Genomic DNA, 26,901 nt, shown 5'->3' with positions numbered 1-26,901 from the left:
GTAATTACATCTTCTGGCCACTAGGTGTCACACAGCACTGAGTCTCAGGCAGTGCGCGCTCCAGTAAGGCACCAAAGTACACATGCACATTACAGAGAGGCGCGTTCCCGAGAGCTACCCTGACTAACTTGCAGAGCAGCAGCAGCAGCAGAGAAGTTTGAAGAGGAAAATAAAGACGAGAAGAACCGGTGAAAAACTCGTGAAACGTAGAATTGGAACAGGCTAAAGCCAGGCAACCACTATGGACGACTTAGGTGAGTAACCGACTTTATTAAAAAGTGCTTAATGTGTTTATAAAGGCTTTATGAGAAACGGACAGCGGGGTGGAGGAGTTTACGAACGGCTGGATTTGTGTTGAAACTACAGTTTCTGGGTCACATTTCTGAGTCAAAGATAGCTGCAATCTGTCAGAAAAGTTCATCTGAGGCACTCGTTGGTTCGTTTCACCTCGGATCATCTTTGATTTATAAAAGCATCGTAGTAACTTAGCGGCTGGACATCGCTAGCCATACCACCTCCTCCTTTTAACTCCCTGCATCAACGGTTATATTTCTGATAGAGGGAGGTTCAGTGTTCAGCTCTATTACATAAATCACTTTTAATCAATTTGTATGCCAGAGGGGGAAGATATTTGGCTGACATCCTGACACCGAGCTTTTACATTACCTCCTCAACTTTTGCCCCCCGGCTATTCATTCCAGCTTTGAAGTGCTGGAGTCAACAGGCCTCCTCATTTAGACTGCTCGGTACAGCACAATGTGAGCTCAGCCTTAATATGTATCTCCAGTATGATGAAGCACACTTTACTGCCAGAGATACTTCATTACAGACCAGAAAATACACGATGTGGTCAGTTTGCCAGCAGATAGCGGGAGATAAAGAGGGTATTAGAATAATGGGAAAAGCTATAATTGTTCTACAGGGAAAGCACTGTGTGATCAAACACTTGGGTGCAATAAGGCCATATTTAACGGATAAATATCTGCATCAGTCTACTCGCAAATGATTTTATTTTTGGCAAACCCAGCAGCCCATATTTTTCACATCAGAGGCAAACTTCTAAGTCTATTACTTTGGATTTTGATTCATAATTTCTTAATTTTTTTATTGTTTATCGCCCCCTGCTCTTTTCCTGACATTTTGTTGATTAAACTTAAAGCTACTTAAAGCTCCTGCGAGGTGCTTTCCTTCTCAGTTGATTTTGGCGCCCCCCTTAGACAAGCAGTCTTTGCTGATTTTGTCCTGTAAATGAGAAATAAGTTTGTCTTGAGTGAGCAGCAGCTTCTGGTCTAAAAATAAGAAACTTGTGCAGAAGTGCTAAAAAAAAACCTAGAAACCATGCGCACACCAGTTAAAAAAGCTGATCTTTACACAGTGTGTGGGGGATGATTTTTTATAACTTGTTATTTTTGTAAGCAATTAAACTTGTGCATTTTTCCCATATAAGGACATGGCTGACTTGATTGACAGATGGACACCCTGTAGCTGTCAGCAAAGAGGCTAAAGGCCTGCCTCTAAACCTCATACTATCTTAAATGAGGCTAGGTTGAGTTCAGCGCTTCTGGCAACTCCTACAGTCAACAATGGGCTTCAAAACTCTGTATCAGAAACAAATTTGTGACATCACTGACACCACGTCCAGTAGTTGTTTACATGGTGTGACACCCACTTCCCGTTTGAGGTTTCAGATGGTCTTCTTTGCTTTTTAAGGTCATAAAGTTATGCTTTTATTAATTTATATTTGTTTCATTGCCAGCTAAGAGATTATTGTGTTGTTGCATTACATGTATTCTCAGAGGAAAAGGTTTTAGTCAGGCTCTGTTTGTGTTCAATTACTTCTTATTTCCTTACTTATGTGAAAGAACGATGTGTTAAAGGTTGTTTTGTGTTTTAGTGTTCACTGAAGTTTCATTGTTCTTTGTAAGATCACAACTCAAGCAAAAAGAAATAACCGACAATGAGCCCCAAGTCTCAGAATCTGCCATTGATGTATTGTTGGTTTTAAAACCAGAATCAAAATCAGCCAGTATTTTTTTCAATCTATGCATCCCTAGAAATTAATACCATAAAGAAACCCATCATTTTATCTCACCATGTCAAAAGCTCTGACGACAATTCTTCTTGGTTGTAAGCAAAGAGTAACAGGAGTAGTTATTGTTTTTCACTGACCTTGTGCTGTATTCCTGTTGATTTCTGCTCCAGGAAGGTTTTGTATATTAGTTGTATGTGAGTTATTTCCACTGTGACAAGGAGGGTTGAGCTTTCTGTGTTTGCGTGTTCCCATTTTTAAAGAATCCGGTTGGTATGATTTTTTAGCTGTTTCCTGCATAGCGTCAAAAAAGTTTTCATAACAAAATCTCAGATAATGGCTAAAATGTTCTCACAAGACGTGGACCTCAAAGGTAACCCCTGAAAATTGCTTGTTTTACATGGTCTTCTGTTAAACACGTGAATATAAGTCAGTCAGTATAATGAAATTTGATTTATGGTGCTGTTGCTCCCACTGTTGGCGCACAGCAAGAAGGTTCCTGGCTAGATTCTTTGAGCCTTTCTGTTTGGAGTTGGTATGTTCTTCCTGTGCATGCTGGGTACTAGATTAATCAGGTTGATTGGTCACCCTAAATCTCCTGTAGGCTTATGAGTGTCTCTCTAAGTGTTAGCCTTGTGGAAGACTGGCAACATTTCCAGGTTACACCCCGCCTCTCGGCCAGTGACAGTTAGGACAGGCTCCAGGACCCTGGGAGAGAAAAGCGGTGAAGATAATGATTAGGTGAAAATTGTCAGTTTCCAGCTATAACTTCTGGTGTTTAAAAATTAAGCCACATCAGACATAGAAAATGCTACAGGTCCTGGAGTGTCCTTTGGCTCCAAAAGCCAAAGAATCCCCCATCAGAGCCCACATTCAAGGCCATTTTCACTAAAAACCATGCTGACAGCCTGGTACTAAAACTAGTCTTGCTAGGGATGGGTACCAAATTAGGTACTTTTTTAGATACTGAATTCTGTCAAAAGTGCCGGGTATCGATTCAAGTAATATCAAAAGGTACCATGTTGAGGTACCTAAAAGAATCCTTGTGACTGTGAGGGAGTGGAAGAGTAGGCTATTTCAATGCTGAACATGAACACAGCATTCCAGGGTTATATGTTGAAGAATATGTTTCATTCAAAAATTTACATTATTAAACAAATTTATATTTTTTTACCACATAAACACAAAAAAGTACCAAAAATTGGTACCGTTGAGTACTGGTACCGATTGCCAGGTACCAGGCATTGGTACCGTATCTGTCAAATGTAAAAGGTACCCATCCCTAAGTCTTGGTCATAGGGGCTTTTTTTTATTGGTAGCAACTTCTCAGTCGTTGAATGTTCTGTTTTGACAATATTGAAGCTGTGAGTATAAGTGGATATAATTTTGGGTGTGGCTGATTATTCTGATGGTGGGGCTGTTTGTCAGACAGCAAGTCTGAAAACTCAGCTTCATTTCTTTTTCTTAGATTAAATGGAAGTTAACTTAATATGGTGACTTTCATCACTTGGCTTAATAAAACCTCTCTACAAATAAATAGCTGAGGTCACTCACACTGCTGGCATGTTTTTCACAGCCCTCAGATAGTATGAATAGTTTTTTTTCTTCAATAACAACTCTTTATTTTTTTTTTCATGAAACTCATCTTTTCCTCTTAACACTAAATGAAGGCGTTCATTTTCCTTAAATTCAGTTTTTGCATTAATGATGTTCTATCCATGTGGGTGTCTGTGTCGTCTTATCAGCTCCATCTATTTTTTGTGCCTCACTAACTCACCTCTTGAGTGCATTGACCTTTGACTTTTTGCACTGCACCTCTGAACTTCTAATTTTGTTGTTATAGTTTAAACCAGCTGGTCACTTCTCTATATTTACTTTTCTCATTCTGAGTGAATCACATCCAAAGCCTCTGCTGGGATGCTCTCATCATGCTGATCTCCTAAAGTCCAGAGGCAGTAGAATGGATTTGTGGATTGTTTAAGTGGAAAGATGATGGGCTGCATTTCCAGTCTGGCTGGCTGTGAGAATACCTCGCGGGCATGTTAGATGCTGGGGCTGCCATGGGCCACTGAAAGGGCTGATTGTTGGTGGAGAGGGAGCCTGTGGTTCGGGTGAAGCAGTGTGAACAGCAGGCTGAAGGAGGGGGCGAGGCTGCAGAGGAATGTCGAACATCACTCCGTGTCAGGGTCCAAGGCCAAATACTCTCAGGGTCGTGACTCACCTCCTACCGCCGCTCTCAGCTCCATGCAGGCTGCTGCTTTGAGTTGGTTTTGTCAAACATAGGTCGTCTGGTTATTGAAAGAGAACATCGAAAACAGCTTGGAGGTCTCATTACCCAAAAATCACAGAAACAGGAAGCTGTATAGCTTTTAATTACTCGGTTGTTAAGATGTAAAATTTCCAGACTGATCATACGGGAAACTCCGCCAACATCCCCTTTAAAAATTCAATAACAAACCCATGGTAAATATTTATGAATGCTCAATGACTGGGCTTTATAGTATTTCCGGTAAGCCCCCCTGTTAACACCCTGCCCGGCCCCTGGTTCATTGATGACTGACGGGTCTACATGGAGCTGTTTGGAAACCTGATCAGACTTCACTCTTTCCGTCCTCTGTTGCTCCGTGTATATTGATCTGCCCACATTTCTGCACACTCGAGGAAGGGGATTCCCTCTGTGTAGTGTGAGCACTCTTCAGGTCTGTTCCTCTGAGTCAGAGTTTTCCACAGATTTCCTCTGATTACTTCAGACCAGGTGGCAGCCTGACTAAGCCTCATCGTACTTTCTGATTTGGCCGGGAGAAATCCTCACCCAGACGTGGCTCTGAAATCACTCTTTTAGCTTGTCCTGCTCCTGTGTTTCATGTCTGTGACATATGAAGCTCATCTCTGTGTGAGTTTAACAGGAGTGTGTGAGATTCAGGCGGACTGACCTTACTGGGCTGTGTTTGCCCTGCTCCTTGTTTGCAGGTTTACACTGAAAATGGGAGTAGAACAGACCTGCAGTGTCCTGAAGGGTGACGACTTGTAAAGAATGCAAAGAAAACATGTCAGGGTTTAAACAGGGAGAAATGTATAAGTTATGAGCTTATTTCAAATTCGATGTCAGCTCTACAATTTAAAAAAAGTAGGCAGGAGGTCAGATCAAGTTGTGTAATGCTAAAAATCACATGAGAAACATCCCTTGACGAATCACACCAATTTACAGGAGGCTAGCAACATGACCAGGTATAAAAAGGACATTCCAGAGAGGCCGAGTCCGACAGAAGTTTGGATGAGGTTCACCACTCTGTGAGAGACTGCGTGTGCAGTGTTTGGGGGTTTCATCATGTATGGTGAATGATATCAGTAAAAGATTAAGAGAATCTGTGGAAATCTCTGTACATAAGTGACAAAGACGAAACCAGACTGATACTTATCCCCATGACAGCAGGTAACGTGAGTTTTTGTATTGGACTGTATTTCTTTAGCTGTAGATTATGTAAGAATATTAAAGGGGAACTAGAAAGACAGTTTGAAGCCTAAGGGATGGGTACTGAATTAGGTAATTTTACATGTACAGACCGATGTTTGTCTGGAGAACTGATTCATGTTAAAACAATGGATACCATATTATTTTACTACATAAACACACACAAAAGTACTGAAAATTGGTACTGTGGAGTACCGATACCAATTGCCAGGTACCAAGTATCGGAACTGAATCGTTTCAAATATGAAAGGTACCCATCCCCATTAAAGCCCGCAAATAAAACCGTATAGTACCCCCTCTTTAAATGAAGTTAAGTCTCTGCACATTTGATGTCCACATTCCTGATGTTTGCAAAAGAAAATAAAAGTGTGTCAATATACATGATAAATCTGCTCAAGCTAATCGATTTATCCATTGGCCTGTCTCCTTTTTAGTTTTTTACAATTTTTCTTTACAAAAAACCTGAAGGTATGCTAGTCCAGGATGGGACTGTTTACATGGAAAAGTAACCAAGGACCCAAGACCACAGAACTCCCTCAAAGAACACTTCATTATTTAAATATACCAGTTGACACAAAACATCAACACTTTCTTTTATAATGTGAATTATTCCTAACTAGATTGGGAGTTTAGGATGAGTCAGAGTTCATCGGTAGGTCAGTCCCACCCAAACACATATCCTGTTAATCATCATTATCATCACCATCATCAGTGCTGAATCACATGATCTTTAAATGACAGACTGTGTTTAAATAAGAATCTTTTGATAAATACAGCAATATATGTGTTGATACTGTGCTCAGACCAACACGTTGAAACAGCAGTCAGACTTTGTAATGCTAACATGCAGGTACAACAGTCTGCATCAAAGTCTGGGCCTTTATTTTCATTTTGAAATTAATGAAGACGACACAGAAAGCTGAAAGAGTCAGGTGTACGTTGTCAGACCAAAAACTTTTTATTGCTTTAAGGTCCATGTTCCCTAAAACAATGTGAGTCATGCAGCTCTATTTTGCAGGCCTCTATTGACCCTCATGTCTCCATGTGGGCTAAAGCAGCTGAGAGAGCTGCACCTGTTGAACAGACCTGTTAGATTCTCTCTTATTAGTATCAGGTGATCACCTTCAGAGGGAGGTCTGATCCTCCAGGCGGGGTACAGGCTGGCTGTTGTAGACACAGCGTGCTCTTAAATGTTTACAGCATTTGCACAGCATACCAAAAGATCTTAGGAGGTCTTTAGTGGTTTCTGTGTCCCCGTGTGTCCGCAGCACAGAGTTAGTGTTACCAGACTAGCTATCATCACCCCATGAGTGCTGCAGGGTTAGTGCATACCGGCCCTAACCAGCGGGCTGGCCTGCTCAGCCAGAGAGAAGCTCCCGACTGTAAATCAGTCTCGTTGTGGAGCTCCACACCCATCCTGCTCTGGGTCTGGGGAAGAGAAAGCTGCATGGCTGACCTCATCGCTTAGGCAACAGACCCTGCCCCACATCCTGAGGAAACAGAGGGGAAAAACAATGAGTGGAGTCAGAGCTGGAGGCCAGCAAACACTGATAGAGTGGGCAGCTGTGGGCCTTCAGTCTGTGACCCTGCTGCTATCACACTGTTCTCACTCTCTAATGCTGTTGCACCACATTGTTGCTTCACATGTAGCTCTCTCAACTCTCTTCTTCTCACCATGCTGTTCTCTTTACCTGAAAAACTTGGCTGAAACAAAACAGAGCTGATTCATTTCCCCACATCTCTAAGGGTAATGTTGGAGGAATTTGAGTCTCAGCAGGAGTCCTCCAACATGACTAAGACTGTGGACACCTGAGGAAAGGTTTAGAGGAGGAGTTTCATGTCTGAAAGCAGGGCAGGAAATCTCACTTCTCTTTTCCTAGAACTTCTTTAACTTTTAACTCTAAACCTTGTGACTAGACTTTGTTCTTGTCTTGTTTAAGTGCTGGGAATCAAACCTTAATGCAATTTTGATAGCATGCAACTTCTTTTAAAATAGATTAACTGTTTTAACTACATCATTGATTCCAGGAAATCTCTGCCCCCACCTACTTAAATGTAAATGTTTGATTCTTTTCTCATCTTTTCTACTGTTAAACAATCGCTAAGAGACAATGTTTTGTCTCATCTAGAGTCAGACTTTGTTTTTTCCTGGCATTGTCTTGGTATTGCCAGATATACTTAGCAGATTGGAGAGAAAATCTTTGTTTCAACATCTGATTTAGCAACAATCTGGTGTTTATATGGAGCAACAATTCAATGTCATGAGAGTTGAAATTGCAGTGCTGTTAGCAAAGCAGTTTTATTATGTTTTCAATAACTCAGTTCAGGAACAAACAACTTTATGACAAAGAGAAGAGGTGGGATTCACAAAGTAACTCCCATCACGGTACTGATATGTAACTGTTATATCACAATACAACTTCTAGGTTATGGTAAATAAACTGCATGACAATCATATAATCAGAGGTGAAAGTAACTGATCACATTTACTCCAGTTATTGTACTTAAAAAAAATTGTGTGAAGGTTTATACTTCACTATACTTTTGATTGCATAAGTTAGTGAGTAAAATAAGTAGAGTAGCTGCAGCTGATTGGCTGACATTTCTGGTCCAGTGATCAGGTGAACTAACGTAGAAGAGGAGAAGAACACGCTGCTCATACTCAAATCACAACAAATCCTTTTACAGGTTGTTCCTTCAGGTCAATAACTGCTCAGAGAAATAGAGATTTGATAAAGCTTACACCTCTCTCTAACCACTGTGAGCCTAAACCTGATTCTCATCAGAACAAGCCGTCCTGCAATCCGGTCACTTCACTGTGAACTCACAGCATTCTGTGACTTTAAGTAGGGAGCGTCTCCAAAGTGCAAAATAAAACCAAAAAGGAAATTCAAATATGCAGAAACTTCAACCTAAATATGTGATGTTCTCACATGAAAGCTTTCCTGTTGGTTATACTTCAACTATCAGCACAGGAAGAGGTGTTCTGACTACATTTAAAGCTCATGTCTGACTGACATCTTTTTAACACACCCTGATTCAAAGAAGTACCCAGCACCATGAGGGGATTCTTTAAAAAGGACTTTTTACTTTTACTAAAGTAAATTTGCAGACTGATACTTGTACCTGACATTTCATCAAAGACACTTGGATATTTTGGTACTTTGTATGACAGGGTTGACTCTTGCTTTTAGGAAACATACAGTTACGTGTAGGGATGAGTACCAAATTACGTACCTTTGTAACTATCGACCAAATTCTGTCTGTATCCACATAAAATCAAACGGTAACATGTTTAGGTACCTTATGACTGTGAGGGAGCGAAAGAGAGGGCGATTTTTATGCTGGAGATGAACACAGCATTACAAGGTTATATATTGAGAAATTAATATGTTAAATTGAAAAACTTTGAGATTTTTTTTTTTACAGAACAATTTACTATTTATTGCCAGATTGCCACACAAATCTATCATAAATTGTTACTGATGAGTAGAGCCCGACCGATATGGGATTTTTGGGGCCGATGCCGTTTCCGATACTGGGGGCAAAAAAAGCTGATATCCGATATATTGGCTGATATCCAATATATCGACCAATATCCGATATATCGGCTGATATATATAATAAATTTATTGATATACACAGGATATATACTGTATATAATCACAAATTCATTATAATACCCATATGATTCAAAACAAAGACAGAACACTATTAAATTAAAACAAGAAACTTTAATTATAAAACTGTCAACATAAGAACTGTAGTGAAAACCAATAATAAATAAGAACAAGCTGTAAACACAATAAATAAAGAAGTCATACTGTAAACACCTAAAATAAATAAGTCAAACTTTAAACACAGTAAGTATAAAAAAAACAACTAAAAATGTAGAGACAAAATGAGCAACTTACACAACGTTAAAATGCCGTATTATAGTCTTACATTAGATAATGGTGGACGTGTGAAATAACAGTAGCATTTATCTCTGTTTATCTCACAAAAAAGCAACTAACACAATGTTAAAACGTCACTCTATAGTCTTACATGTCATAATGGTGGACGGAGGGGGCGGGCCCTCGGGCAGTGTGCAGCCCAACACACAGACACACAGGAGCAGGAATGACAGAATCTCCACGGAGCAAAAATGTTTATAATCAACTACATTTTGGCCGATGTCGATTAATCGGTGATGGGCATAATCGGCCCGACTAATCGGTCGGGCTCTACTGATGAGTGCTGATATGGATTGCCAGGTGGTATCTGTGCCGTATTGTTTCAAATGTGAAAGGTACCCATCCCTATATGTGTAACACCCATCATTGCAGACGGCCATGATATTAACATTTGTATCATATATTGTTTGTGACTTTCCTCCTGAAATGAACCACGCGCTGAATCCTAAAGTCTGAGGTCTGAACCTCCACAGATTTTACAGGTAGTGTGTGTGTGTGTGTGTGTGTGTGTGTGTGTGTGTGTGTGTGCGTGTGTGTGTGTGTGTGTGTGTGTGTGTGTGTGTGTGTGTGTGTGTGTGTGTGTGTGTGTGTGTGTGTGTGTGTGTGTGTGCGTGTGTGTGTGTGCGTGCGTGTGTGTGTGTGTGTGTGTGTGTGTGTGTGTGTAAGGGTTTAGGATGGTGTAAAGATGAGGAATGTGTTACACTTTCATAACATCACAAGCTGCCTGTAAACAATACGCATCATTACATCAGCCAGGCAAAGAACAGATTTGTAGCATGAATGTATAAGTGTGGTGTAAAGTGTTGGTCTACAGCAGACAAAGACTGATATCTATCTTAATGATCTGCATGTTGTAGATAGACATCAAACTTTACAAATCTGGAATGTGGAACAAAACTGATTAAATTTAGTGCAGAAACTTATTGATGATAAACTCTGGGAAAGTCCCACAGGCGACAGAAATGAAGACGTAATTTGCTGTTTTAAAGCAGAAAGCTGGTGATGTGACAGTAGCACCGGTCATGCTTACACACTAACAGCAAAACAACCTCAAAGTCAGTCTGAGAGTGCAGAATTTGTACAACAGTGAACATCATCCACTGACTAAATTCTTTATGATCTATCTGATATCTGTTTGAGTTCAGGCCTCTTGTTTTCAGATCATGGTGTAACAAAGCCTAACCTAAAGTCATTCCGCCTCCTGCCCAGCTACTTCATCAGATGGCACAAAAGCCTCCTCTCTGACATATGTTCCTCACACATGTGTTGCTTTGGATGTGTCCTTGTTGACTGGGTGTTACATCAGTCTCTCAGACTTTCCCCAGTCGTCTGATTTACTGCTCTGCGGGGAAGTGTTTTTATTTTGGTGCGGCGTTCTCTCGAGGGGCGTGTCATCTTTCGGATATGGGGCTACTGGTTCTGGTATTTATAGGAATGTTTATTTTGAAGTGTTAAATCACCCGAAGATGCTCCTGTGTTATTTGACAGAAGGCTGATCTCTTGGTTCATGCTTGGTCACATCGTGGTGTCGTCTGCATGTTTTTGTGCGATTGAGTTTATCTCTTTGTTTATCCTTCAGTCTGTTTGCTGTTTTATTTCCAATCATTCACTTTCTGTCTCTCTGTCCCTCTGCCTGTCTCTCCCTGGCATCTCCCCTCCTCCCCCTCCCCCTCTCCTCGGCCCCTGTCTGTCTTGTTTGATATAAATATCGTGTCGGGTTGGCCTGATGGGGTAGGGTTTCGGTGTGGAGCTGTGGCCAGTTTCTGCTCTTTGCTCCCTGGCTATAAACAGGTGAGCCGTGGACCCTGGTGGCCCGTCACCGTTGCCCACATGTTAATAGAAAAGCTTAGCCCCCCTCCCCTGTGGTTTCCTTCCCCTCACCCTGCCTGCTTTCACTGTACTCTCAGCTCTGCTGGAAATGGGCAGTAAAAACACTGACATCTTTCTTATCCAGGAATTCAAAGCACGCTGTAGTTAGTGGAATAGCTCCTGTTATTGTCAACACATTATTTTCATTTTCCTCACTCACAGATGCTGTTTTGTGCTCCAGAGCATTCCTCACAACCTCTCTACCTAAATCACATGAAGTGGAATTAGAGAAATTTAAAATAAAAGCATCATTTTGATTCAGGTCAGCTGGTAGCTCTCTGTGCCCTTTCTAGGCCACCTTCCCTGTTTCAGAGCTTTCTTTCTGCAAAGTGGACACAGGAATGTGAGGAATTCCCCGTGCACCTTGGTTCCCATCTGATAAACACTGCAGGACTGTGGCCCTGGATGGGTGGGTGGGTGTGCATACTCAACAAGCAAGACACTACATGCACCCACTGCCACAAGAATGTGTACAGTATCCACATGAGTAGAGAGTTGTTTGTCGAGTGTAATGAGGATTAGACACCACAGAGCAACCACAGATGCTTCCCCCTGACAGCGGCTGTGAAAGTGAATCTGTGTTTTGTTTGACTGAGGTTTGATGAGTTCATGTTGAATTATTAGTCTCAGTCATATCCTCCCTGATGACAGCTTTATTCCTCTAGACCGCGCACAATAGCTCTTTGAGTCAGGACACAGTTAGAGCAGAATTGGACTTTGTCCACAGCAGCTCCGACCCCCTGTCTGGAATGGAAAAGATTAGCCTGTTGGTTGGCTTACAGTGCCTGTTTGCATTTGTAATGCTCCTAACTCTGAGCGGACCAAACAGACTAGACGAGGGCCGCTTGTTTGTTCTTGTGACAGACTCGATGCTGCCCTCCTGAGGGAGATGTCGCATCTTTGAGGTTTATCTTTTCATTACCTGTTGGAGAAAGTGTGAGCGGAAGTGTGATCTGTGAGCAAACTTTCTGCAGAACAGTTTTTACAAAGTAGATTTTTACAGTTAACCTATTTAATATAACCAGTTTTATTCTACCTGCTTCTGATACATACATACACTCTTTTTATTGGATATGGACATCTTTGGTTTTTGTATGCTTTTTTAGTACCAGCATATTGTTTGACTTGGTTTGATTTACATTGTCTATAAGTTCACTCACCTTTAAGCTCCTGTTGAAAGGAAAAGTGTTGTATCTACCCTTTTAGTAGACACTGCCCCTTTAAGAGGTGCTCGGATAGGGCTCTGGCTTTTTTTAAAACCTGTTACTACATAGAACTTACAAATGTAGCATGTAGAATGTGCTGCATAGTAATGCTTTTGTATGTAGTCTGTTGTTTGTATGACTGTTCTGTTGGATCTATTTTGTAGCTTTGCAGTTTCTTGGTTTTAGAAAGCAGAAGTCAACCTGCCAACAAAATGCTATAAAATCAACTTGTGATTAATAAGTGATTTATACTTATGTATTTTGTAGACTTTTTTCCTGTTTGTATACAAACTAACCATTATCTCTGAGATGAGTATCATCTCTGTAACAACTAGAAGTGACAAGAATCACCAGTATTTCTTTGGTATTACTTCAGCGTTAATGTTACCAAGTGTTAAATCATTGCACTGCATCGTAGAATTAATGCTGACTCATCCCAGTTGGTGGCAGTCATTACCTAAACCCAAAACAGATAAAGAGGGAAAAAATAGCTCTGTGCATTTTATGCAAGCTAGACTGACATGTTGTGAGTAGGAGAAAATATGAAGCTTTTGCTAAATGCCGGAGAGTTAAAAACTTCAGTTCTTTGAGATTCCAACCAATGCACACCAATTCCAAGAAGCTGATTTTTACAGCAAAAATAAGCATGTCTTAAACATTATGGTTCAAAAAAACAGCTTAAGTCTGATAGCTAATTTCACAGGGTTGAATATTTTATAACTTCTTATATTCTAAGTTATCAGACTCACAGGTTTGCCCATATAAGGGCATAGCTGACTTGACTGACAGGTGGTCACCTTGTAGCTGTCCACTAAGAGGCTGAAGCCCCGCCTCTTTACCTCATCCTAATTAAAAGAAGTTATGTTAAGTTCAGCATTCCCATTATGGCTCTGTCTAGAAAGGCTTCAATTCACTATATCAGAAACAAATGGGTGACATCACAGAGATTACATCCATAAATGAAACATTCTATGTTTGTATACTAAAATTTTCTTAGCATTTACAAAACACAGATATTTGTGGCTTACTGCACATTTTGCTTCAGTTTGTGTACTACATACTACATTTTAGCAAAATCAGTACATGCTGTGAGTATAATATGCAGTTTTAAAAACAGACACTGAATAAGCTGAAAGGAAGGTGCCTGTGTTTAGCTGTGAACATGTCTTTGATAAAACTTGAAGATGAACACATTTTGTGTACAGCACATTTATCAAGCTAACCAAATCCTTTTAGAAATGAGGGCTGGTAATGTTGGATTCAGCTTTTAGAAATAAGAAATCTAAACAGCTCAGACAGAATTATGGCTTTAAGTCTTATTTTCTGGCTCTACTGTTGTCTTTATATGCCACTAAAGTTAGAGCTGGAATAAAAACAGTTTTCCAATATACACAAAACTTGAAATAAGAGTGGATTTATTGGTTAATTTATTAGTTTTATCTTCAGTACTGACGTTTAAAAGGAAAACCTCACGTAGTAACAATAGTTTTCCTCTTATCCAGTGAGACAGACTAGAGTCTATTTCTTTCCAGCAGCATCTCCTTGAGCTGGATCAGGACTGTGCTTAGAAATGTTACCAAGAGTTGTCTATAACAACTATAATCAATACACACTAGCCCGGGTCTCACTGGGATTGAGCTTTTTTAAATAGTTGAAATGAAATGTTGTGTGTAAATGTCTGAGGATCGTACTGTGGGCTGGCCTCTCCCTGAGTCACAGATGTGTGCTATCAGCAGGTGGGTGGGGGTATTAAAAGTGCAGCGACATCATTAGAGAAGGGTTTTAAAAACTTGGCTCCTCTCTCTGAATGCTTTGGAGGACCTCAGGCTTCACGGCTGTCCTCTCTATCAAGGCCTCAAAGAACTTTCTAGGAATACATTACCATAATTAGCAAGTCTTCACACATTTATCCTTTTTATTTGACGTCTTTTCAGATCTGCTGTAAAAGCTTGTGTACTGAAACCCTACACATGTATTTAAAACAACTTACTGTGATCCTAAAAGCCAATTGTGGTATTTTTCTTCGAGGAGGCTTTTGTTTTATGAGGAACAAAGTCAACTTCAGTAAGACCTTGTTTAGCATGTCAGCACCAGGTGCAGATTATTTTGAGCTTGTCATGATATTTCAGCACATTTGCACAGACATGGGCCTGAGCTTCTTGCTTTAAATAGGCCTGTGCTCCCATGTGGTTTATGTCAAACTTCAGGACTCCAACAAGTAGCTTCTGAAGACTCTGATGAAGGGTAGTAGTAAAACACAGTGCTGTGAGACGACTAAAAACCCCTCAACCAAGTAAAACTTAAACTTAAAGCTCCTGTGAGGATTTTTAAGTGGTCAGAAAAAAAGACTTAAAGTAATCGGTAATGCCTTTTCAAAAGTTACCCCAAAAAGCAAAAATGTTAATGAAGAGTGATTATTTCTCGACATTTTTAATATTATTAATCCACTGATGGGGAGTAGGTGTCAGTTTTGCGACTGCTGTAAGTGTTCCAAGGCAAAGATTTTGAACAAATGATACTTTTGGTATTTTTGGATAGCCAGACCAACTTTTAGTAAAGAAAACTTGAATCAAAGAACCAAATCAGCACAAACTGCTCTGTCCACAGTGAGGCACCAAAAACAAAACAAACCCAAAGTTCCTCAGAGGAGCTTTAAGTCGTGAGTTTAGTTAGGTTTCTGCATTATTAGATACAATATAACAAAAACAGACAAAACTTAATGACCATAGTTGCATATTTCTTTGTGAGAGCAACAGATTTCAGTGTTTCTTGTGAATTCCCTGAGCCATTGGAAACATGTCACTATCATTGCTCTCAGACCACTCCCCTCAGTCGCTCAGCAGCACGTTATCACTTCTCTTGGCTCACACTATCATTGTCCGCACTGCTGTCTGCTTCGCACACACACCTGCAAACACACACACACACACACACACACACATGAAATTGCCCGGGGAATACAAGAGACACAGCAGGTGGAAACAATAATGTGAGTATAAATATAGCTTTTAAATCTAGTTTAAAAGAGAAATGATTGAGCCTTCTGTTGCTGAAACTATTGTTGTTTGATGGTTAGGTTTAGATGTTGGTATGGAGAAAACTACCCTCTGACTCCCATATTTGTTAAACTTGCCTGTGTGTAGGTGGCTTCACTTGGCAATTTAGTAGGGCTTAAACTTATTCAAAACTTAAGTTTACTTTCCTATGTTTAGATTTTTAAACAAGAATGTGTGTTTTCTTGTAGATTTTTGGTCAGTTTGATGCAATTTTGTGTCAGAAAACTGAGTGTTAGGAGAACTTGGGTGATAAAGATAACAAATAATGTCTTCAAACAATTTACTAAATCAACTAATGTCACACCTTCAATCTTTTAGTGTATTCAAAACATCAGGAATGTAATTGTTTCCATTAGCAGGCTGATGTTGTTCTTTAAAACAACTCTTAGTCCACACCCTTAATGAAAGTTGTGATCCACAGAGATTCTTACATCAGATCTGAACTTTTCCATATTCAGATTGCTTTTCAGAAAGTGTCAGTCGATCACTTTTTCCTCTCTTTCAAAGTGATTCCTTGACACAGGCTGTAACCATTCCAGCCCCCTGTAGTGTAACAGTACGCAGCCAGTGACCGTGTCTATTCTGGACGGGCTGAGGATGGATGGATTGTGTGATGTAAGAGTCTATTTTGTTCCTGCGTTCCACTGAGCACTCAGCAGGGTAACACTGTACCCCCTCAACTCTGGACTGGATTCAGAAACACTTTGTCTGTCTCCGTCTTTGTTCCTATCATTCTCCTCTAAGTTCACATAAAGTCATTCATGCATCACTCTCAGAGGTGGAAGACAATCGTATGATGGATTGAGCTTAAAGAAAAGCATCTCTCATTGTCAGCGGGGTTGTATTTATAGCGTGTACTGATGGAAAAAGTATGTTGGGGCTTTCAGAGAGATATGTCATGAAGGCCTGATGGGTTTAGGTATGAAGATGGGCTCAGTGATGTGCTGTGACCAACACGTGGTCTAACCTTTCTGTGGGATGATCTGCAGTGAGGAGAAAGCTTTTTTTGGTCACGGGCTGGAATGAGAGGCTGACTCGCTGCCATTGTCTGTTTACAGCCTGACACCACAGTCAGGAGTCGCCTCAGAGCACCCAATAACCCCAGGGAAGAATTCATTGGTCTTCAGCCGGACTGAGACAGCAGGTTGAAAGAACAAGCAGAAAGGAGCTGAGGAATGAGTTTCTGATGGGTGTTTGCACTCAGATGACAGGAGAAAACCCCATTATCGTTACTTTAAAGAGGGATTGTTTGACAGTAATTTTAATCCATACATACTAGCGTCTTAAATATACTGACTCAGGATGAATCAACATGACTTTTTTCCCATCACTTAACTTGTGGTTAACATTCAATCTTTCAGACGCGTTGCTGGCGGACTTGGAATCTACTACGTCCCACATCTCAAAGCGGCCTGTGTTCCTGTCAGACGAGACCCCCTACTCCATCCCTACTGGAGGACACTCCTACCAGGATGTGTCGGTCCCTCCCCCGGTCCCTCCTCCACCCTCAGCTGAGGCTCTGAACGGGTCCCTGATAGATCAGCCGGACTCCATCCACTCCTCTCAGCAAGTAGGTCCAAGTAGAAGAAAGAGATATGAAGAGCGTCAGACATGTCCGTGTGCATGAGAGACTTTTATTGTGAACTCAGTTGCGTGAAAACATCAGAAATATTAACTGTCGGATGTTAAGCACACTTATAGAGAAATGAACTTGGCTGATATGTCCTTTGCAGTCTTTAGGTTCAGCACAGAAGAGCTCTTGGTCGAGGGACAGCAGCAGCTCTCCGCTGTCTCACATCGAAGAGGACCACGTCTACAGGTATCCCGCAAACCCTGGCCGCTGTGTGCCAGAAATGTTGTCTCTTTTTCTTCCTGTTGCTATCTTCAGCTGTCCCTTTCTGTCTCAGTTTTCCAAACAAACAGAAATCATCGGACTCGTCAACGGCAGCCATGACCTCTGCTCTGGGCAGTAACCTGTCAGAGCTTGACAGGCTGCTGCTGGAGCTCAACGCAGTGCAGCAAAGCTCCCCGTCATTCCCTACCACAGGTAAACTCAAAACTGTAACATTTTTTTCAGTTAGAGAGAAAGGATTAGTTCTAACATGTGTTTGTGTGTCCACAGAAGAGGCAGCTCCACCTTTACCCTCCTGCAGCATCACCCACTACGAGAACGGTAGCGCACCTGACATCATGGTGAGCCCCCCACCTGACGAGAAGCCAAAGAGGAACGGAACAAGACTGGAAGAGGCTCGACCGACCGTGGAGAGTCTGCTGGACGAGCTGGAGGGAACAGTTCCTTCCCCCAGGTGAACACAAACCACCTTATACAAACCACCTTTCATCAGTGTGTGTTTTTTTTTGGCTGAGGAACTAAAATTGATCTTAATAGAAAAAACTACTCCTGCTGTGTGAGGTCTGACTGAATCAGAGGGCAGACATGTTTGTGAATGTGTTGAGTGGCCCCACCTGAAGCTTTGTTTTGAAGTCTGACATAATAGAAGAGTTGTAGACAGGATGATTGTTACAGCATGAGGATATTTACTGTATTTATTCTAAGATTATCCAGAAGCTTTCATAGAGAAACACATATGTGGAGAATAATTAAAAAGAGAGCCCAGAGAGACCAGACCCTGCACTCTCTGCTGCTTTTCAATAAGCTGTTTGATATTGTATTGTCTGTTCCTGTGTAGACACATTTTTAGCGTGCAGTTATTCCTTCAGACTCTGTTTGACCACCAAACAGGATGCATTCAGAGTGTAGATGCCCCAGTACAAGACACTTGTACAAAATGAACTCATCATGTGTCATAACAAAGTTCAGTATATCTGCAGTTTACTCATGAGGGAGCTTTAAATCAGTTTGTGGTTATCAAGAAGTGACTGTTTTACATTAAAAACATGACATCATTGCAGGGTTTTGTGTAAACCAGCAGAATTTGTTGTTTTGGGATTAGCAGATCCTCATGTCTCACTGACAGGTTTATGGCTAAGTTTTAGTGCCAACAACTGTTCCTCATTTAATTTTCCTATTAAAGAAATGACTCTATTCAGCACAATGCTGAAAGATACACTACAAAACTGTAAACTAGAGAAGTGTTTTTGTCCTATTTGAGAAAAAATGTTTTTACTAGACCTTGTATAAGCCACATTCACCTGAAATACATTTTTTATTGTAATTTCAAGGTACTAAGTACAAAAAATGACACCTCAATCACTTGTTAACAGTAAAAACAGATGGTCATGGGGGATGAAAAACTACCACATTTGCTTTTTTTTATTACTCTTCAAAAGCAACTCAGGCATCTTTTGTCTTTTAATGACTTGAAATAAGATGTTTTTCTGGTCTTTTCAGCTGAATGAGACTCATATCGAGTCTAATATGACAAATAACACTCAAAATAAGGCATGGACACTTTCTTAGACTTCAGTTTTTGCAGTTTTTTTTACAGATTTAAAATCAAATGAATTAAAAGAACTGTTTTAAGTCAGTTTCCTGTATCAGCAGCATCTAGATCACAGTTTCTTTGAGAAGTGAATTAAAGGTGAGGCCATATTGTAACAGAAAGACTTAGTCTTGGCTTTTTGGTCAGTCTTTGTCTTTTTCTTCAGCCCATGACTTTTTTCTTCTACTGGGCTTTAACAGGCTAAAAGAAAAACTATCCAATGTCATTTTAACCTGAAAAAAAAATGAAATAAAAGGCAGCCCTATCTGTCATTGGTCTGTGTTAGTAATCTTAAAACATCAGTGAGACACTTTCCTTTCTCTCATACATGAATGGCATTTTGAGCCCATTAGCTGTTTTTATTATTGTGGTTGTGAGGTGTTGTAAACCAGTTGGGACTTTTAAGTCACCTTTGACTCAAGGTGTTACTTTTATGGAGTCTTGTTGTATCTTAAAGCATATTGAGTGTATTTTGTATTAATTGTTGCATGTAATAACCGCTCATTGTTTTTTTCACAGTCCCTCCTCTCGTCACAGCGACTTGGACTCTCAGCAGCAGGCCAGGATGTCGGCCTCTTGTGCCACCAGAGAGCTGGACGAGCTGATGGCCTCTTTGTCTGACTTTAAGGTACAAATCAGCAGAAAAGCTCCACTAAGCTTGACAAACATAATCTTCACTCTGTTATTTTCCTGATAACTTCTCTGTCCTCTTCCTCCTCTCCTGCTCCTGCCTCTCTGTGCTCTAGCCCGCCTCTTTGGGCTCTCTGATGGACCCCCCTGCAGTGTCTTCCAGCTCTCCTCATCCCCCAGTGGCTTCTCCTTCCCTTCCTCTCTCTGAACCGTCTGCCTGTGCCTCTCCTCTCTTCTCCCTGCCAACTGGTTTTGAGCTGCACATAGATGAGGATGGAGGAGGAGACGGTGGCATGCTGATGCCTCACCCGAGCCGTCTTCCTCCCCACAGTCCTGTGTCCTCACTGTCTGCAGCCAGTGAGCCAGACCTGGACTCGATCATAGATGTCTCTGCCACCATGCTATCCTCTCAAACCAAGGCTCTGCTCGTCCTCTCTCAGTCGGCTTCCTATAACTCCAACCTGATAAGAAATAGTCCGAGTCCTTCCAACACCACCACTACCCCCTCTCTGACCTCAGTTAACACTGTGCTGGACCACAAGTCCTCCAAGTCCCCAAGTCCATCTGTTGAACGGGTCTCACCCTCGAGTACTTTCAGTAAACCATCCTGTGCTCCTGAGGGATCCCCCTCTTTTCTGGACCTGGATTTAAATCACTCCTCTCCCTCACCTCTCTCCAAAAACCTCACCCCTCCTCTCTCTGCTCCAGAGAATCCCTCACCCCTCCCTGTCCCCGTCTCTTTATCTACCTACCCTAAAACCTTCTCCTCATCCTCAGTCTCTCCTGCACTGGTCCCCTCTCCCCTGACCTTTACCAGTCCAAGCACACAGCCGCTGGAGTCCGCCCCCTTAGCCCAGAAGAGCAGCCCACCCTTCGTCCAGGAGCCCCCCGCAGCCCAGCCCTCCCTGGACGAGGCTCTGGACAAGCTGCTGGCCATGAGTTTCACGCAGAACCACGTGGAGGAGCCACAGCTGAAGATGGAGGCTCCGTGTCTGGGCCGAGGCATGCCGGAGGTGCAGGAGGAGCTGGTCCTGCCCATGGACAGAAACAGCGTGCAGCCCGACACCTTCACCAGCGCCACTAACACCATCACAGACGGCTCTGTGGACGGAGGCACCGACGGGAATGGAGACCTGGACTGGGCAGACGAAGAGCTGTCCATGTCCTTTCATGACGGATTTGACGGCACCATGACGCCGTACACTGAGAGGCCGTACACAGATGGCAGCATGACCCCGCTGACAGAGGCCAGCTGGATGGATGAGTCCATGACCCCGTCCTCGTGCCCTGGGACCCCTGACGTGGCCCTGGACCTGCCCTTGCTGCAGACACCCAATATAGACCGAGTGTCTGCGTCCGGACACGTATGCACCCTTTGGGCTTGTTTTGCTCACAGCGTGCTTCGTTTGGTTTTGTTATTTTTGCATGTGTTGATGAGACTGATGCTCCTGCAGCTGAGAGCTTCTGCTTTGAGTGGTTTAGTGATCGTCTTCTCAGGGAGCTTAAACATTTAGCCATTTATGTGTTAGCTTAGTCACAAACTTCTGCACCTCAGTGTTTTAGAGAAGAGAAAAAAACTATTAGATTTTTTAAATCAGTCTTTCACTTCTTGACGTTAAACAGTGATCATGGCTGTAGCTCTACTGTTGAGCTTTATTCTCATTGCAAAAGTGCCTTCTTTGGCTGCTTTGCCTTTGATTTGATATTTATTCATTGTGCGGAAAATAAGAGTGATAACTTAATATTTCTGCTTTGCAAAATGACGATAAAAGACAAGACTTGTTAAGTAAGGACGTAGAACTTACTAACCGTGAGATTTGCACTCACCCGTGAATTCACATCTAGCTCTCTCTAACCTGCTGCACCATGACTGAGTGTGAAGGACTCCAGTGCCCACAGAGTGCATGCTGCTGTGCCTCTCAGCCCACTGACCCATGCATCCTGACCTGTCACTGATCTAAAGAGCCGGAGCCCCGCTGTAACAGCATGGACTGTGTTATCTGTGATGTGGACATGTGATAAGCTGCTCACCCTTACTTCATAGATCAAATCAGTGATCAAGCGCACTAAGGAGACCCCAAATGTGCACCCCATGTATCGGGACGGTCACCTGCGCAGGAAGATGGGACCTGTCATTGTAAACAAAAACACATCTCAAGATCGGCTCATCGAGGAGCTTCAGGGAAAGTTCGGGATCGGTCGTTCAGAGCGGCGGCGGAAACAGTCCGATGACTGGCTGACGGACGGCATCATTGTCACGTCCAAACCTCAGCGTTTCCGCCCTGAAGGAGTCAACAGTGAGGTTGAGAAGGTTGGCTGCTGCGTACCAAACAATTTCCTTCACGTTTATCTTTCTTTCTACTTCTGCTCTCCACACATTTCCCTCTGTTTCCGTTTTCTGTCTCTCCTCTTCTTCAGATGATTATCCCCCCTGAGTCGCCCGTCCCTGTGAGGAAGGTGATCCCACCTCCCTCCCCCCCTGCCCCTCGTCGCCCTCCTGTTGTAGAAGAACCGAAGCAGCCCGTCCCAATCCGGCAGCCCCCTGTCCCTACACCCCCACCTCTCCCTCCACCTCCCTCTCCCCCTCCACAGCCTCAGCTCTTCCAGGAAGTAGTCCCTCCTACACCCCGGCAGATTGTCAAATCCTCACCTCCACCTGCCCCAGTGCAGCAACCTCCCGCCCCCAAACCAGAGCCCCCTCCTCCTGTAGTTCAAACCCCTACCCGGCCTCCACCCACAGAGCCAGTGACACCAGTTCCTCCTAAGGTGCTGGTGTCTGTGGGCTGCCAAACTGAGTATGATCCAGTCTTCCCTCCAATGCAGGCATGAACCCATCTATGTTCCCTCTGTTTCTCATACTTCTTAGGACAAGTTGCTCATTTTATGACGGTACCTCACTTATGAGAGATGAACACTTTTCTCTTTACTGACTCTTTTAATCACTGAAACATTTCAGATCATGGCTCAAGGAAAGGGCGGTGTCCCTGGTGGTCCTCCAACACAGGTCAACAAGCTGGACAACATGCTGGGCAGCCTGCAGTCGGACCTGAACAAACTCGGGGTGCAGACAGTGGCGAAAGGAGTGTGTGGAGCCTGCTGTAAGCCCATTGTGGGACAGGTGAGCGTCTGGTTTGAAAAGCAAATCTGTAATAAGATCCCTTTAGGAGTTAGGTTACAACATCAGGTGTCTGCTTTCCTGCTGTTGTAGGTGGTGACCGCCATGGGCCGCACGTGGCACCCAGAGCACTTTGTGTGCACACACTGTCAGGAGGAGATCGGCTCTAGGAATTTCTTTGAGCGTGACGGCCAGCCGTACTGTGAGAAAGATTACCACAACCTGTTCTCTCCGAGGTGCTACTACTGCAACGGGCCCATCCTGGATGTGAGTGTGTCCCCTCAGTGTCCACATGTTTCCCTGATTGTTGATCAGTCAGATGATAGTAACTCCTGCTCTCCGTGTTTAGAAAGTAGTAACAGCACTGGACAGGACCTGGCACCCCGAGCACTTCTTCTGCGCTCAGTGTGGATCCTTCTTTGGCCCAGAGGGTAACTATGAAACATTACTTCCACAAGTCAAAGCAGTTCAAATCTCTGTTTCTGTTCTTTGTTAATCAAATCTGCTTTTTCACAGGTTTTCATGAAAAGGATGGAAAAGCTTACTGCAGGAAGGATTATTTTGACATGTTTGCACCAAAATGTGGTGGCTGTGCCAGAGCCATTTTGGAGAACTACATCTCAGCGCTGAGCAGCCTCTGGCACCCCGAGTGTTTTGTTTGCAGGGTCTGTATCTTTTATGCCCCTCATACTGGTGTGTGTTTTGATGTTTAAGAAGGAGTTATGTCGCTCAGGTCTACTGTATCTACCACATGTTGGGGTTTGATGAAGGTTATCCTGCTGATGATATTTTCAGTCCGACTGTTCTTGTTATGCTTTTTGAATACATGAAAGGGATAGCAACTCCACTTTCTCTCACTGCAAAGACTGAAATCAAAGCAATCATTTCTTTTTCACTCATAGTTAGTATTGTCTTAATAGCCTTAATATGAGCCATGTTCTGACAAGTCCAGGAAATGTCTCAATTTAAGATATATAAAGACAAACACGTCTGAATTTCATGTACAGAGTTAAAAAACAATCTGCCGATGGGATAATTCTTTTTCTTCTTTAGTTTATGTAAAATACATTATTCTTAGGAAAGAAAGTGTAGTTGTGGCTAGAATAAGGCATAAACATTAATTTAGAGTAAAGTTTCTGCAGTGCTCATGTTGTGAAAGTTTGCATTCTCACTTTATTTAGTCCTGTCCACATGTAGATAATGAGCTGGGAGGGGAGACGTTGCTTTCTTTCAGTTTATTTTGAAGCCCCTACTCCACAATTATTACAACAGTTTTACTTTCTGTAACGTTTCTTCCTTCACCAGATCAAAATAACGCTCAAAGTAGCTCTTTCCCGCAAGATGACTCAACAAAATCTACACATATATGGAAAAAGAGTGACCCCTGTGTACCAGGGTTCAAAGCCCCAGAGCATCATAATGTTTATAATGATTATGTTAGACTATTATCTACAGACCCATTTACAGTTTGATTTCTAAGGTCATACAGGGTCAAGCCGTTGTCTTGATTGCTGTATTTTCTGGCTTGGCCATCATTCTCCAGTCAGCATCCACCTTCACAGGGTCTCTCTCTGTCCTGTATCCTGTCTTCTCACAGCAGGTGAAAATCTTCCAGTGTGACGGTTGTGTCTGATGTTAGCTTTGTTAGCCATGTCTGTGAATGGCATGATGCTACTCTTCCCTCTGGTATTTCCTCTGATGCTGGGTTAGCACGGCTAGCTTGTCCATCTAAATGGAGATAGATCTTATATTCCCCATATTGATGGATGTAAGGACAAGTCGATGGCGTCTCATCTGAGCTCACCACATTGCCAGCAGGCTGTCCTCACCTCCTTCTCCTCAGCTTGCAGAGAACATTGGGTCTAGCACTAATAAGCATCTACATGCTACAGGCTGCTAACAGCTGATCTCTTGTGTAAATAATGCAACTACGGTTGAAAGTAAAAACAAAAAGTAAAAACACCACTGCAAATTTAAGCAGTTTGATGTCTACATAATAAGTAACGACAGGCTCTAAATACAAAGTGAACTAAAAAGAAAAGAAAAAGCAACGGAAAGCTGCTGCAGCAAGCAGATTTATACCCCTACCCCCTCTTTTTATACCTGTTTCACTTTATGTCACTCTGTGACTCTGGTAGTGCGGCTGTTTACCACAGGGCTGATTTACATAGAAAGGATACAAGTTTTCAGGGCAGTGAGGGTCACACCTCAGGTTTGGTTTGAGAATAACATCCTCCTCCTCCATCTTTGTTCTGCTGTGGTCTCTCACAGGAATGCTTCACCCCGTTTGTGAATGGAAGTTTCTTTGAGCATGACGGCCAGCCGTACTGTGAAGTGCACTACCACGAGCGCCGCGGCTCCCTCTGCTCCGGCTGCCAGAAGCCGATCACGGGGCGGTGCATCACGGCCATGTCCAAGAAGTTCCACCCGGAGCACTTTGTGTGCGCCTTCTGCCTGAAGCAGCTCAACAAAGGAACCTTCAAAGAACAGAACGACAAACCATACTGCCATGGCTGCTTTATCAAACTGTTCAGTTAGAGAGTCAGGGCGGGAAACGCGTCTTTAGGTCAGTGTCTACAGCTTTTTAGCACAGGTAGGACGAAAGCAGGATGATTGACTGTGTCAGAGAAGGTTGTTTTTATTCTGATGACTTGGGAAGTGTGTATGGATCATGTATGTGCATATGGTGAAAGGGGACACGTTTGATGCAGATACACTCAGCATTTAAAGACTATGAAGATCTTCTTTAATTGTAAATGATCAGTTTTTCTAATTAACACTGATTCACACGAGTGTTTCAATCCCCTGAAATCTGTCAGATGTTTTCTACAAAAAACAAGCTGTTCTCCTTCTCTTCTGTAACTCACACAACTTTGTGTTTCTTTTTAAGTTTTTTTTTTTGTAAGGTGGTTGATGAATCTTCTGAACACTGTAGAAATCCAGGAAATATTCTGCATGTTTGACATTGTTGCTCACTGGTTGAGCATCTTGTTTTAAACCATAAAAGGAGTAAAAAAAAAAAAAAAAAGCAGGAGTGTTTAGCAGGGAGCAGGTGACCCAGTGTTTTTTAACAACATGAGCAGATGAGTGTGAACAGCTTTTTATCTTTCTATTGCATGGACTTGGACATGACAGATACTGGAAATAGGCTGTGCCACAGCGTAGTCATAGTGTCTTTGGACTTTCTTTTAGAATCATGCACATCTCTTCTGTAGCCAAAGGAAACCATATATGGTTTAAGATTTGACTCTTTTTGTTGTTGATGAAGTTCACCATCCTCCATTAGCTGCAGGATCTCAACACATGCTTCAACAAATCTCATCTTCCTTCTGTCAAATCATTCCTCATGTTTCAGCCAAGAAAAGAAAAACAATCCAACACTTTCTGACAGTTCTCTCGTCAACCACAGAAAAATCATGTTGTGTTTTTCTGACACTGTTTCTGAGTTCATCCTGAGGAGTACTTTGTAAATATCTGATGCAGCTACGTATGTTTGATAACCACTCATTTAAAGACAGAGCGACAGAGTGAAGCGGCCAGAGGAAAGGCAGAGCAAAGATACTTTATGTAGTGTCGTTACTGTATTTAGAAGCTGATGAATGTTTCCTCTTTTAAGAAAAAAAGCAATGAATACAAAAAATAGACATAAAATTTGCTGTGATTTACAGTTTTGTGTTTCAGCATCAGCAGGCTGTCCTTGCTCTGAAATCAGCTCCATGTCTAACAACACTGGCAAATTCAGCTAAATGCTTACAGCAGATCAACAGGTCTGTGTTTATGTCGTTGTTCTGTGAGTCCACTGAGAAATACAAGCCTGGAGGTCTGTGAGAATACAGAGCAGGACTAAGACCCCAGTGTCTGAGTAGCATCTACTGTATTAGCACCAGGTGGGGTCTGTTAGGGTTCAGTATGATATGCAGCAGATTTATCAGGACTTAAATGTTTTTCAGGGAATTGTAGAGCCTTAAATCGTCTCCCTCTATTTAAGAAATCCTTTAACAGCTGTTTATTCAAATCATTGTAGTAGAGTGTTATTTAACCAAAGCCATACCTTCTATGAACTGATTTTTTTTCTGTTCAACCTTTTCTTTTCTTTTAGTTATGAAGAGTGAGATTCCTCATCACT

The 26,901-nt window shown here is 42.3% G+C and overlaps 1 protein-coding gene across 3 annotated transcripts; it reads left to right on the top strand.

Moving 5' to 3' along the window:
• The first annotated feature begins 106 nt into the window (after positions 1 to 106).
• Positions 107 to 26,901, top strand: pxnb (paxillin b). 3 transcript variants are annotated; one of them, XM_074671037.1, is made up of 11 exons: positions 107 to 254; positions 16,949 to 17,157; positions 17,321 to 17,406; positions 17,495 to 17,634; positions 17,710 to 17,893; positions 19,550 to 19,658; positions 22,617 to 22,778; positions 22,869 to 23,042; positions 23,125 to 23,206; positions 23,292 to 23,440; positions 25,047 to 26,900. In XM_074671037.1, exons 1-11 carry the CDS (start codon positions 242 to 244, stop codon positions 25,311 to 25,313), a joined length of 1,575 nt encoding a protein of 524 aa, XP_074527138.1. In that variant the 5' UTR covers positions 107 to 241; the 3' UTR covers positions 25,314 to 26,900. The 3 variants fall into 3 exon arrangements, with proteins under 3 accessions (XP_074527138.1, XP_074527137.1, XP_074527136.1); XM_074671036.1 differs by having other exon boundaries at positions 17,495 to 17,893; positions 25,047 to 26,901; XM_074671035.1 differs by lacking the exons at positions 22,617 to 22,778; positions 22,869 to 23,042; positions 23,125 to 23,206; positions 23,292 to 23,440; positions 25,047 to 26,900 and adding exons at positions 19,777 to 21,024; positions 21,705 to 21,971; positions 22,079 to 22,577.

Source organism: Halichoeres trimaculatus, unplaced genomic scaffold (assembly GCF_033239565.1).
Source record: "Halichoeres trimaculatus isolate MK-OKI-2021-1 unplaced genomic scaffold, fHalTri1.1 fHalTri1_scaffold_5, whole genome shotgun sequence".
NCBI classification, from domain to species: domain Eukaryota; kingdom Metazoa; phylum Chordata; class Actinopteri; order Labriformes; family Labridae; genus Halichoeres; species Halichoeres trimaculatus.
Note: the sequence above shows the minus strand (reverse complement) of the source record. Positions and strands in the feature narration are given on the sequence as shown.

What these genes read in the sequence shown, in the direction of transcription:
- pxnb (XM_074671035.1), top strand. An exon ending in GAAGAGGACCACGTCTACAG is followed by an intron (nt 17,407 to 17,494) that starts GTATCCCGCAAA and finishes TTTCTGTCTCAG; the next exon opens with TTTTCCAAACAAACAGAAAT. An exon ending in CCTCTTTGTCTGACTTTAAG is followed by an intron (nt 19,659 to 19,776) that starts GTACAAATCAGC and finishes TCTGTGCTCTAG; the next exon opens with CCCGCCTCTTTGGGCTCTCT.